General features: G+C 45.1%; 1 protein-coding gene across 3 annotated transcripts in view; it reads right to left on the reverse strand.

The window, feature by feature from the left end:
- Nucleotides 1-833: 833 nt before the first annotated feature.
- The window catches only part of LOC132974743 (serine/threonine-protein kinase N2-like), a 16,914-nt gene continuing 4,344 nt past the window's right edge, over nt 834-13,403 (reverse strand). For 2 of the 3 annotated variants that reach the window (XM_061039006.1, XM_061039008.1), the window contains 18 exons: nt 12,995-13,146; nt 12,060-12,273; nt 10,029-10,157; nt 9,468-9,580; nt 8,643-8,786; nt 8,359-8,434; nt 8,078-8,270; nt 7,875-8,001; nt 7,081-7,133; nt 6,793-6,850; nt 6,599-6,690; nt 6,120-6,296; nt 5,870-5,932; nt 5,710-5,786; nt 5,181-5,323; nt 3,478-3,585; nt 2,874-2,954; nt 834-1,477 (listed from right to left, as the gene is read on the reverse strand). In XM_061039006.1, coding sequence (XP_060894989.1) covers nt 1,274-1,477; nt 2,874-2,954; nt 3,478-3,585; nt 5,181-5,323; nt 5,710-5,786; nt 5,870-5,932; nt 6,120-6,296; nt 6,599-6,690; nt 6,793-6,850; nt 7,081-7,133; nt 7,875-8,001; nt 8,078-8,270; nt 8,359-8,434; nt 8,643-8,786; nt 9,468-9,580; nt 10,029-10,157; nt 12,060-12,273; nt 12,995-13,146 — 2,204 coding nt within the window. In that variant the 3' untranslated portion in view covers nt 834-1,273. The remainder of the gene's footprint in view (nt 1,478-2,873; nt 2,955-3,477; nt 3,586-5,180; nt 5,324-5,709; nt 5,787-5,869; nt 5,933-6,119; nt 6,297-6,598; nt 6,691-6,792; nt 6,851-7,080; nt 7,134-7,874; nt 8,002-8,077; nt 8,271-8,358; nt 8,435-8,642; nt 8,787-9,467; nt 9,581-10,028; nt 10,158-12,059; nt 12,274-12,994; nt 13,147-13,403) is intronic. The other variant, XM_061039009.1, reaches the window with a different exon arrangement.

Below are 13,403 nucleotides of genomic sequence, written 5' to 3' on the forward strand. Positions count from 1 at the left end.
AGGAAGAGCTGATAATGCAATAAACTCTTCAAGCATCCCGTTTCACAGTAGTTACATTTGTCTGTATAAATATTTCATCTGACCAAAGCTTGTCATAGAACTCTGAACTGCAGGACTGGTTTCTGGGACGGTCAGACACCGGGTATATAAAGGGCTACAATCACTTTCGTTGCTTTGTTAAAAAAGGAAAAGAAGATGCTGCCGTATTATCGGATCAATAATTGATTGCTCATTAGATAATTGGTTAAAACAGTCAGCAAAAATCAGCCATGGGATCTGATGAAGTCTTCTGTTATCCAGATTGATCACTGACTCATGAAGACCATGGTGGGAAACTCTGGGCTGCACGGTGGTGCAGTGGTTAACGCTGTCCCCTCACAGCGAGGAGGTTCCTGGTTTGAATCCCCGTCTGACGGGAGTCTCTCTGTGAGGAGGTTCCTGGTTTGAATCCCCGTCTGACGGGAGTCTCTCTGTGAGGAGGTTCCTGGTCTGAATCCCCGTCTGACGGGAGTCTCTCTGTGAGGAGGTTCCTGGTCTGAATCCCCGTCTGACGGGAGTCTCTCTGTGTGGAGGTTCCTGGTTTGAATCCCCGTCTGACGGGAGTCTCTCTGTGAGGAGGTTCCTGGTTTGAATCCCCGTCTGACGGGAGTCTCTCTGTGAGGAGGTTCATGGTTTGAATCCCCGTCTGACGGGAGTCTCTCTGTGTGGAGGTTCCTGGTTTGAATCCCCGTCTGACGGGAGTCTCTCTGTGAGGAGGTTTATGGTTTGAATCCCCGTCCTTCAGGAGTCTCTCTGTGTGGAGTCTGCATGTTCTCCTCGTTCATGTGTGGGTTCTCTCCTGGTACCCCATCTTCCTCCCACAGTCCAAAGACATGCTCGTTAGGTTAACTGCTGACTCTAAATTGTCTGTAGGTGTGAATGTGAGTGTGTCTGGTTGTCTGTCTCTATTTGTCAGCCCTGTGATTGACAGGCCACCAGTCCAGGGTGTAACCCCGCCTCTCGCCCAATGACAGCTGGGATTGTCTCCAGCCCCCCGGTGACTCCAAACAGGATAAAGCGGTATAGATGATGGATGGTTGAAAACTTGAATTTAATTTTTGTAAATTAATTTGGATTCTTCCTGCAGCATCAAAACTCCTGTGAATGAGTGGTGGTTGATTACATGTAAATAATGACGGATGTTTACCTCTGACGCTGTCAAACGTCCCAGATACAAAACAAAAGTATGTTTATGCCTGTTTTGTTTCCCACCCTGGTCTTTCCTGCTCGTCGTTCACCCGTGCAGGGCGCAGAAGTCGAAGTCTGCGAAGGCTTCCTGCTGCTCTGCAGAGAGGATGAACGGTTTGGACGGCGGCGACAGGATCGGCTGCAGTCGGGTGAAGTCGCTGTCAAAGTTACTGACGTCCATCGACTCTTTGATCGCCGGCAGGAACGGAGGTTTTAGTGTCTTGGCCAGGAGAGCTTCCCAGTCGATGGTCTGAGAGAGAAAAATGGAGAACATGAAAGGGAGGACAGGGTTGGAAATCAGAGAGTTACTCATGGAGGGCGGGGGGTCAACAGGTCAGAACTGAACCCGTTTATCAACATAAATCTCTCTCTTGCTCTGGTAAAAAAAACATAGGCCCACCCAGGTGCATGCTGGTCCTCTACCTGCCTCTGGTGCCCACAGTGTTACCCAAACACCTAACAAAAATACTAATACAAAACTAAATTTGTTTGTGTGACAATAGACCACAAGCTCTGCTGGAAACCTCACATAAAACATGTTAAATCTAAACTGTCATGTAGCATCTCAGTCCTATGTAAAGCAAAGCATATGTTGGATCACAAATCATTGCATATTCTCTACTGTTCAATGATCTTACCTTATTTAAATTACTGTGTGGAGGTCTGGGGGACCACTTACAAAAGCTCACTGCTACCACTAGTCACACTTCAAAAAGGAGCCATAAGAACAATCAATAAAGCAGGATATTATGATCACACCAACCTCCTGTTTTTACATTCCCGTACTATAAAGTTCATTGACCTGGTTGACTATCAAGTGGCACAAATCATGTTCAAAGCAAGAAACAAACTGCTACCAGGTAATATTCAAAAACTTTTTTTTGACAGAGAGGGGGGTTATAATTTGAGGGAAAAGTTAAATTTTAAGATGCTAGCTGTTCGAACGACTTTAAAAAGTCAATGCATTTCAATTGGTGGTGTGAAACTGTGGAATGGTATGAGCACGGAGCTAAAGCATTGTCCAAACATGATCCAGTTTAAAAACATGTACAAAGCAATGATTTTCAAAAAGTACAGGGATGAGGGAGAGCTTTAAGAAGGAAAAAAATATATATAAATAATAATAGTATAGCAAATTGTATATAGATAGATTGTATATATAGCGCTTATAAGGAACACAGGAATTTAATTTAATAAATATTAATTATTGAGCTGTGGAAAAGGGGTAGGATTAAATAAGTTTTATACTTCTTCCTACTCCTTTTCAGGCATATCAATTGAATATATGTAATTTTCTTTTTCTCTTTCTTTTTTTTTTTTTTTGAAATTATTTGAACATTGTTTTTTGTTTATTGTATTTTCGTGCTTTTCATTTTGTTTTGTATTTTTGATATGTTTGATTTTATTTGATATGTCTGAAATAAATTTAATCAATCAATCAATTTACTAAACAAATAACTAGCAAAAGAAAATATTACCCAAAATCTATTCTAAATAAAGAAAACATGTAGAATAATTAAATAAACAACACCAACCCAAATATCAGTAAACTAAATACCAAAACTAATTCTAACAACAAGTAAATATCTCCAACAGACTGTAACAGTAGTCCTGGATGGTTTTCAAAATGTAAAAAATCTTTTTACCTCAAAGTATTCGTCTCCTTTGACTTCGTTTGCGTCCCTCTCTCCAGCTCCGAGTCTTTTCAGAGGATTCTTCTTCAGGAGCTGTAGCAATCGATCAATCAGTCAGTCAATCAATAAACATTTAGAATTTTTGTTATCAGAATCAGAATCAGAATCAGAATCGGGGTACATTTACACATACAAGGAATTTGACTTGGTGTATTGGTGCTGAATAATTAACATGGAAATAAAGCAGAACTAGAAACAACTTAAATAATACAGAATAAGAAGATATTACAATATATAAAATATAATTTAAAAATGTTAATTATAAAATATAAAAAAACAAAAGGTACAAATGGTGAAATGTAGGAGCTTTGCAGTGGACATGAGAAAAAAAAATCATATGTCATGTAAAACACATCCCGGGTTCTCCCAGTCTGAGTGAAATATTCAGCTGTTTGTGTTCACACATGCACCTCACCCTGAACACTTCAGGAGTTTCTCAGGAGTTTTGTGTTAGTGTGAAAGCATTAACAACATAATTTATAAAAAATAAGTTCAACTCATTGTGAAGAAAAGAAGGCCAGTGAGTAATGGAGACCAGGTGAAGAGGGGGTTTTACCTTCTGGACGATGCAGACGACATCAGGAGGAAGAGACGCTGGATACTGAACGTCATCATTGACGATGCTGTCGAACACCTCCTCCTCGTCCTCGCCGGGGAACGGAGACTATAGGAGGTCAAAAGAGAGACGAGGAGGTCAAAAGAGAGACAAGGAGAGACGAGGAGGTCAAAAGAGAGACAAGGAGAGACGAGGAGGTCAAAGAGAGACGAGGAGGTCAGAGAGACGAGGAGGTCAAAGAGAGACGAGGAGGTCAGAGAGACGAGGAGGTCAAAGAGAGACGAGGAGGTCAGAGAGACGAGGAGGTCAAAGAGAGACGAGGAGGTCAGAGAGACGAGGAGGTCAAAGAGAGACGAGGAGGTCAAAGAGAGACGAGGAGGTCAAAGAGAGACGAGGAGGTCAAAGAGAGACGAGGAGGTCAGAGAGACGAGGAGGTCAAAGAGAGACGAGGAGGTCAAAGAGACGAGGAGGTCAAAGAGAGACGAGGAGGTCAAAGAGAGACGAGGAGGTCAAAGAGAGACGAGGAGGTCAAAGAGACGAGGAGGTCAAAGAGAGACGAGGAGGTCAAAGAGAGACGAGGAGGTCAGAGAGACGAGGAGGTCAAAAGAGAGACGAGGAGGTCAGAGAGACGAGGAGGTCAAAGAGAGACGAGGAGGTCAAAGAGAGACGAGGAGGTCAAAGAGACGAGGAGGTCAAAGAGAGACGAGGAGGTCAGAGAGACGAGGAGGTCAAAGAGAGACGAGGAGGTCAGAGAGACGAGGAGGTCAAAGAGAGACGAGGAGGTCAAAGAGAGACGAGGAGGTCAGAGAGACGAGGAGGTCAAAGAGAGACGAGGAGGTCAGAGAGACGAGGAGGTCAAAGAGAGACGAGGAGGTCAAAGAGAGACGAGGAGGTCAAAGAGAGACGAGGAGGTCAGAGAGACGAGGAGGTCAGAGAGACGAGGAGGTCAAAGAGAGACGAGGAGGTCAGAGAGACGAGGAGGTCAAAGAGAGACGAGGAGGTCAAAGAGAGACGAGGAGGTCAGAGAGACGAGGAGGTCAAAGAGAGACGAGGAGGTCAAAGAGAGACGAGGAGGTCAGAGAGACGAGGAGGTCAAAGAGAGACGAGGAGGTCAGAGAGACGAGGAGGTCAGAGAGAGACGAGGAGGTCAAAGAGAGACGAGGAGGTCAGAGAGACGAGGAGGTCAAAGAGAGACGAGGAGGTCAAAGAGACGAGGAGGTCAAAGAGAGACGAGGAGGTCAAAGAGAGACGAGGAGGTCAGAGAGACGAGGAGGTCAAAAGAGAGACGAGGAGGTCAGAGAGACGAGGAGGTCAAAGAGAGACGAGGAGGTCAGAGAGACGAGGAGGTCAAAGAGAGACGAGGAGGTCAGAGAGACGAGGAGGTCAGAGAGACGAGGAGGTCAGAGAGACGAGGAGGTCAGAGAGACGAGGAGGTCAAAGAGAGACGAGGAGGTCAGAGAGACGAGGAGGTCAGAGAGACGAGGAGGTCAGAGAGACGAGGAGGTCAGAGAGACGAGGAGGTCAGAGAGACGAGGAGGTCAAAGAGAGACGAGGAGGTCAGAGAGACGAGGAGGTCAAAGAGAGACGAGGAGGTCAGAGAGACGAGGAGGTCAGAGAGACGAGGAGGTCAGAGAGACGAGGATGAATTATTTCATGAAGAAGCTTCAGACAGAAAGAAAGTCAGAAGAGAATTAAAGTGCAACCTCTCCCACGAGCATCTCGAAGATGAGGACGCCCATCCCCCACCAATCCACCGCTCGCGTGTAGTTGTCGTCCGTCAGAACCTCCGGAGCCAAAAACTCAGGAGTCCCACAGAAGGTGGAGGTCCGGTCCCCGTGACCCATCCCTGACAAAAAGCATCAGCCGACATCTAGTTAAGAAAAGTTCTGAATAAATTAAGATACAAAATGTGAGAAATTAAAGCCTCAGTGTGTCGGATTTTATAACCACAGAAAAGTGTTTCCAGACCGAACAAGAAGAGGAACTATCCACATAGGGAGACCCCCCCCCTCCCCCCCCCCCCCCCCCCCCCCCCAGTCTACCTGTGTATGTTATGACATCATGGCTAATGACCAAATCATTATTATGAATGTTTCATTTCAGTCACTACATATCTTACACATTGCTCCTTTAAATCCTCTTTTGTAAAATGAAAATAAAACCTGACTTCTTCAGTGCGGTGGAAAGAAGAGGAGTCGTCAAAGTCGTAACCTTTGTGTTAAATAAATTCACCTTCTTTACAAAGTCCGAAGTCGGTGATTTTAACGAATCCGTCCGCGTCCATCAGCAGGTTGTCTAGCTTCAGATCTCTGCGTACAAACACACACAACACGTCGTTACTCCCTGGAGTCTCCCGCGCGGTGACATCACTGCGAGGGAGAGAAACACTCACCTGTAGATGATTTTATTCAGGTGCAGGAACTCCAAACCAAGAACGACACACGCTGAATAAAACCTGCACATGACGACAGCGTAGAGGATTCATTTTAACATTCAACATGAAAGGGTTTTCAGTAATAAAGACCAGGATGAGATATATTTATTATATATTTATTTATATTTAAAAGTTAAAAAAAACACAGAAGAAGACAACAGTCCTGTAAAGGGGAGGAGTCTGTAAGGATCGGGGGGACTTGTGTTACCTGGTCTGGGCCTCGGAGAAGACGTCGTTGTGGATGTGGATCATGAGGTCCCCGCCCGGTAAGTACTCCATGACGAAGCAGACGTGGTCGCTGGTCTGAAAGCAGCCGTGGAGGTTCACCAGGAACGGATGTCTGGACGCGTTGATCATCTCAAAAATCCTCTTCTCACTCATGAGGCTGCAGAACGACACCTCAGGTTAACACTTAGAATGACCCTGAATGTATCACTAACACGCCCGCCGACAGGGGGGGGGGGGGTCAACCGGGTCAGGTCCCGGTCCCGGCAGAAACACCAACAGGCCTCTTTACTCCCATTAAAACAAAAACACCATCTTCAGACCTCAATGGAACTTTAGAGCTAAAAAAAGAGTATCTGTATGATTTAAAGATCTCAACCTGCTCCTGATTGGTCAGCCCTGATTTCTAACTCATAAGGAACACCTGTGTCATTCTGCTGCAGCTCACTCGGATAAACACACCTGTCCACTTCATCCCGAGTCACGATGTCTTTTTTCTTCAAGGCTTTGATGGCGTACAGTTTCCCCGTCTTCTTGAACTCGGCCAGCAGAACCTACACGGACAGATTCACAAAAAAACACCAGCTGAGGAAAAAACATGAGAGGTCGACGACGCTGCTGATCGAGTGTGATGGAGACGTTTTTTTAAGAGTTACCTTCCCAAAGTGTCCTCGACCCAGGACGGAGATGTATCGGTAATCTTCCATCTGCATCCTAGAGAAAAGATAAATGTAGAAACATCACCACCAGGTTTAAGTCTTTAAATGTTAAAAGATAAATGTAGAAACATCACCACCAGGTTTAAGTCTTTAAATGTTAAAAGATAAATGTAGAAACATCACCACCAGGTTTAAGTCTTTAAATGTTAAAAGATAAATGTAGAAACATCACCACCAGGTTTAAGTCTTTAAATGTTAAAAGATAAGGAGTGAGTGTGTGTTTACTTTAGAGCAGAAACAGGCTGATCCTCACTTTCTTCTGTACCGTTCATGGACGACTGCAAACAAACAGAGACATCTTTTCAGATAATGAATCATGTCTGCCCTCTGGTGGAGGAAAGAGGGCTCTGCATTGAACTTCTCAGCATTGATTAAATACGTCAGTGAAAGAGGAATAATTGAATTTAATTCAATTCAACCTTTATTTATAAAAGAAAAAATCAAAAAGAAAAACAAGAGACAGATAAATACAAGACTTCTAAAATCAGTCTACACAAGTCTAAAATATTCTACTTATGTAAAACAGTTACAAACAGAGGGTTGGGAGGCTTAAAATCAGGTTTCTAAAATGCCCAAAATGTAAAAGTTCATTTCCCTCAAGAAGATGCTGTATGTTGTTCCAAGAGTCCGGTGCAGAATAATAATCAGATTTTCTGATCTGACTCGAGGAACATTCAACAGTAAACATCTTGAGGAACGTGTTAACGCCCAGTCGAGAGATGGATGAGTTCTGTCAGGTATGAGGGTCATGTTTCTGTGAGAGCTTTATAAATAAAAAGAAACTGCACAAACTGGAAACCTTTCAGGAGACAACAACATGTTAGTTGTTTCTCTCGACCTTCAGAGAAAGGAAGGAATATAAAAGATCACCATGAGGTATCACAGCAGAGCTCTGCATGGTGGATAAGACTCTTCATCTTCTTGTTTAATCGTTTATAACGTTGGAAACCAAATCACTCAGGTGTTTGCTTTTCTTTCACTCCTTCACTTTTGGTTAAAGGACTGAAACTAAAGATTACCTGTTTCCCTTGTGAGGCAGGCACAGGTGAGGGTTTGTGTTCGGCGGTGGTGATGATGGTGGAGGCGTCGAGGCCGGAGGGAGACGTCTGATCTTCATCGAGGCTGATTCTGATCACTGGAGCTTCACTGCACATGTCCAAACACAGAGTCAAACAAAAAGCTAAACAGATATATGGATAATTCATGTTTCATCATCTCTGACCTTGGCAGTGCGGTCGTGGTGTGAGGCTCCTTCTCAGGGGGGCGTGAGGCGTTGTTGGTCATGGCGTCGGGGGTCGGAGAGAGAGACGAGCTGAACGTGGTGAAGGAGCTGTATCGAGGCAGGATGTTCATCATCAGGTGACCCCACGTGGCCAAGTTCATGTTCATCTGAGCCGCTCTGAGGAAGTTTTTCCCTGAAGAGGAAAACGAACCGACAACGAGTGAAACAACAGAAAACATGAACACAAACCACCTCTGTTCCTCCCCGTCGATCGCCCGTACCTCTCTCTTTAGTGAAGATGCATCGCTGACGTCTCAGTTTCGGCTGCCGCTCCACAACCGTGTCGATGAATCGTAGCTGGAGATTACAGAACAGCTGATTTAAACTTTTAAAAAATACGTTTGTCCATCACCTGAGGACTGGACACCATGTTTAAAAAATATCAAAACAATAAAGACGTTGGCAATAAATTCATCCAATAGAAACAGAAGGAGACAGAACATCGCTGATGAAATCATCTCCAGCAGACATTTTTAAGGACAAGCCGGCAGCTCGTTGTTCTTACCTCAGCATGAAGGACGCCCTGCGGCTCCAGTCTGAACTTGTGGTTCGGGTTTTGGTTCTCCATCAGCTCCTCCAGGCGCAGGAACTTGACGCCGCATATCGTCCTCCGATCGCCCCAGAAGACTCCGACCTCCAGCTCTCGAGACTGTCAGCAGAGAGAATACTTCTCTGATATCTGAGCTGCTAACAGACTGAGCACCAAGTTTTCCTGAAGGTTTTTATACACAAGGAGTTTATACTAAACACAGCAAGAGGACAGGACAGCAAAAGTCAAAACAAAAACATGAAAGTGACAAATAAGTTATGACGGAAAAGAACTGCACATGGTCTGAAAGGAATAAGGTGTGAGGATGTAAAGAAAAGTGTAAAAAGTTCACAATATAAGCTGTTAGGTTAAGAGTGGTGTGCAGAGTAATGAAAGTCTGCCACTGATGTGATCATTTGCAGGTGTAAGGGAGACACCTGGTGGTCACAGGCAGAACTACAACAACAGCAACATCACAGTAAGTACATCTCCTCACTTGCTTCTTAGCCCCTCCCTTCAGAGATGGAGAGACAAATCAGAGGAGAGAGAGAGACGCCCTTTCCTCCTTGGCGTCAGTCACATAGCAGACATCCGTTCTCTCAGACTTTGATTCTCTTCACAATTTAATTAAAAAGAGCAAATCACAGACCATGAAAAGGTCGCCGGATCTCAAACCAAACCCGGGCTCCCGGTTAGCTCAAATAAGCAAACAAGCTGGTGTCTTCTCTGTGTTTCATCGATGCTCACTTTGGTCAAAGGCGGGACAATATTCAAAGAGTTATTCTCAGTGTCTGGACTCACCCGCTCCAGCTGGATGCAGAACGACTGATCCCAGCTCAGCCTGCCGGCGGTGGCCCAGCGTGACCGACCGACCACCCTGGAGTCGAGTCTGAGCACCGCGCTGATCTCGGCTGCTGAGGGTCAGGAGGAGACACATCAGTTTTAAAATATGTCTGAAAAGTGAGGCAGATGATGTGAAACATGTTTTTAAACCTGCATTCTTTCTAACGGCCAGCAGGGGGCGACTACACTGCTCTCCTGTCAGTAGATGTCAGATTTATTCCCTCAGTAAACATTTTCCTGATGAGTTTATGGTCTCAATCTTTAGTTTCACATGAAACAACAACCGCTGTCCCCCCTCCCATATTTATATATGAACCCAGAAGAAGATTGAAAGAACCCCCTACAGAGATCAAAACATGTTATCAAAACCTGTGCAGGAATAAAAATAGATACCAATGTGCAATTTATCAAAAACCTACAACTGCAGGATTTTGCTCTTCAGCATCGGCTTCATTTCCACCTGAAGTCGTTTACAGTCGGGTGAAAACAGTCAAATAAAAGAGCTGCGTGTCCACTCACCTGATTCTGCGTCTGTCGTCTGAGCGGCCGGTGAAACGTCCTCGTCTGGACTCGGGTGGTTTTCCTTCTCAGAGACTGTCGGAGGTTTTAGTAAATCCTCACATCCGATGAGCCGGACTTCAAGTTTACCTAAAAAAACAAAACAACAACAGTAATGAATATTGTAATTTATTTTTATTTTTCTGAGAGTCCTGATTTTATTACCTGGAGAACTCTGATAGAACACGGGATACTGTGGCATGTAGACGCCTTACCACCGGTTTCAGACGCCGCCTCAGCCAGGTGACGTAACAGCGACGGCAACGAGAGAGTCTTACTCGATGACGTGATCTAAAAGTGCTAAACCCACAATAATCCACAGGGGTCTCATTGTTCTCCCATTTCTTAATTGACAAGGTTTGTGTTGTGAATAATAAACATCACAGGCGCCTGCACAAATATAAAGCAGGATATGAGTATTTATCATGTCAACAGGCTCTCTGTCACCTCCTCATGAGAGGACTCTGATTCTGCACAGGACACTCCTCTGGGGTTAACTTTGATTTTGAATCCTGATAAAAGTAAACTCAGGATGTTTTCAAACTCAAAGAAAGTTTGTGCAGCACTCAGCAACAAAAAGAAGTTAAAGAAGCTTTTTTGTTTTTTTCAGAGATAAGTCTGGATTTCCTTTGATGCACACTCCTGATTTATTACGGTGATGTTTTATATATTCATGCATCTTCTAAGTGCCTTAAATCTTTGGATACTGTTTATCATGGTGCGTTGAGATTCACAAATCTCAGCGCCCTGACTCATCATTGTACTCTACATAATCGAGTCAGCCGGCCTGCTTTGTCTACGCCAAGACAGAATCATCGGCATAACCTTATTTAAAAAGCTTTACCCAATCTGCTTCCCTCATCATGTGTAATTGTTTTTATAAGTCCAACTCTTATTTTTGTTTCCTGTCTTAAAACGGGGATTCAGTTTCTCTGCTCCTGCAGTCCAGAATCTCCTGCAGGACGTTTTGTGTCTGGGGGAGCTGGTATGAGGATCTGATAACCCGGATACTCAGGTCTGACAAAACACTTCTAATCTTCAGTGTGTGTTTCTATTCCTGGTGGTGAATCTCAGAGATGACAGTTGACCAGAATGAGGGCAGCGTTTAAAAATAAAACCTTTCATGTTTCAGTGATAATAAATCTTTCAGACAGAAGCCTTTAATCAGAGCCGTCTGCAGCGGCTCACGAGCTCTCTCTCTCTTCCTCTTTGTCTTTATTTCACAGCCGCCGCGCTCAGAGCTGAGGGGCAGAAAATCACCTCCAGTGTCCCCGCGCTCGGAGACTCGCTCTCATTATTCGCTGCCAGCAGAGCGACTCCAGGATTTGTCTCCGCATTACATCATCAGAAGGATTTTTTTTTTTAAATGTGGCCTTTTCTTGGCCTCGTGCAGAAAGAGACTGGCTTACCACTGAACTGTCCAAAACCAACAGATTACATGTTCTGATTATTCACGGCCAGAGGTCGGGCATGCTGTGAACCGGGTTCAAACTCTGGGCACACACCAGGCTGCCCAGAACGGCTGCATGTTTCCTTAATACCTAGTGTCTGAGGTATTCAAGTGGTATCGTGCAGAATCCACAAAACCGAGCTGAATATGACGACAAATTCAACCATGAAAGCTTGATGCATTAGTGTGGCCCACTTTCTCATAAGGACACTCTTTCCCTCTGCTGTTACCGCATGTGGGAGGAGCATATTTCTCTGTGAGATTGACAGGCGGATTGGTGCAGTGTCAGCAGTAATGAGGGCATTGTACTGGACCGTCATGGTGGAGACCGGGCCGAGCCTGAAGGCAAAGCCCGCGTCGTTTCAACCCTCACCTGTGGTCATGAGCTCTGGGAAGCGACTGAAAACAGCTCTCTACCATGTTTAGAATTTAGACTGCAGTATCCATTTTAACCACTAGGTGTCACAGTTACATACTGCTCCTTTAAATTTGTGCTCTTCAAAGTTCAGACTCCTAAAATGAAAACCATAAATGAAACAGACCTGTTAGGGAGGCGGGTCTGATGGAGAAGATCGACGGAGAGGGGGACAGGGGACACACAGGTCTGGAGTTCTGGGGAGACGGAGGAGTGTTTGAAGGGTCGGCGCCCCCTGTAGGCGGCTGTAGAGACTCCTGGCTCTTTTCTTTCAGGCATTTCTCCAGAGAGAGCCGCAGAAGATCCAGCTTCTGGGACGACTCCTGCACCCGGGACTGAGCCTGACGGAGAGAAAAACAATTACAGATTACAGACTGTGAAGCCCCTCACACAGGCACCTCACATCGGGAGACTATCCCTGTCAGACGGGAGGGGAGGGGCGGGGACACATCAGAGGACTCATGAAACCTGTATGGAAGCATGGAGGACACTTTTTAAATTGAACTTACAAATTGAAATACAATCTTTGCTTACATTTTTAATTTAACTTTATTCATTCCACAAGAAAGTTTACTGGTAGAAAATAAGTGTACAGTTGCATGAAACCTGCTGTAATTAATCATATCTTCACCTTTCTGTCAGCCAGGGGCGTGTCCAGACTATCTGGACTGGGGGGGCCCAGCTGGGGCCCCGACTTGTGCAGGGGTGGCCTGAAGTTTGTGTGCACAAGTATTTTATCAAACATCTGCACACTGAAAACTACGAGCTGCCTGCTGCAACAAAACCTGAATAGATTTCAACATAAGTCCCTCCTCTGACAGGGCAAATAGCCAATCATAGATGAGGATTTGGGGTTGGCACCTGGGGTGGCCAATAAGATTTCAAAGAGGGCTCATTCCACCCCCTCTGGACCCGCCCCTGCTGTCAGCCTGTATCTTTAATTAATCATATTTTCACTGCGTCCAGCTGTTATCTGTTTGTTCTGATCGTAAACATTAAAGTCGGCGTGCTGCCTCAACTGAACTCGATCTTCTTTACAATCAAACCGATGTAAAGTCCCACCTCGGCCAGTGCTTTCTGGTCCAGAGACGAGATGCCCTCCAGCTGCTTCACCACGTCTTTGGCCAGCAGCAACACGTCCGTCTCTCTCTGCATGTAGTGCTGCAGCTCGGCCAAACGAGCGTCTACGGGGCCGGCAGCGAGCGGAGAGATCCCTGAGAGGAATAGAGGAAGAGAAAGAATTAGCCTCAGACGATTTTAATGCATCCTCATAGATTCTCCTTTCCAGTTCCAGTCATCAATATTTATAAAGCTGAAGAGAGCCGAGGATGTCTCGGAGCTGCAGGCAAAGGTCTTAACATGAGATTATGAACGTTTGTGGCGTTAAGCTGACACTTATTTGAAATGTGTGAGAGCTCTGAAAAGACGAGTGGGAGAAAAAACCCTTCACCTGTTGAGAAGCTCATAAAAG

This window comes from Labrus mixtus, chromosome 5 (genome assembly GCF_963584025.1).
Source record: "Labrus mixtus chromosome 5, fLabMix1.1, whole genome shotgun sequence".
NCBI classification, from domain to species: domain Eukaryota; kingdom Metazoa; phylum Chordata; class Actinopteri; order Labriformes; family Labridae; genus Labrus; species Labrus mixtus.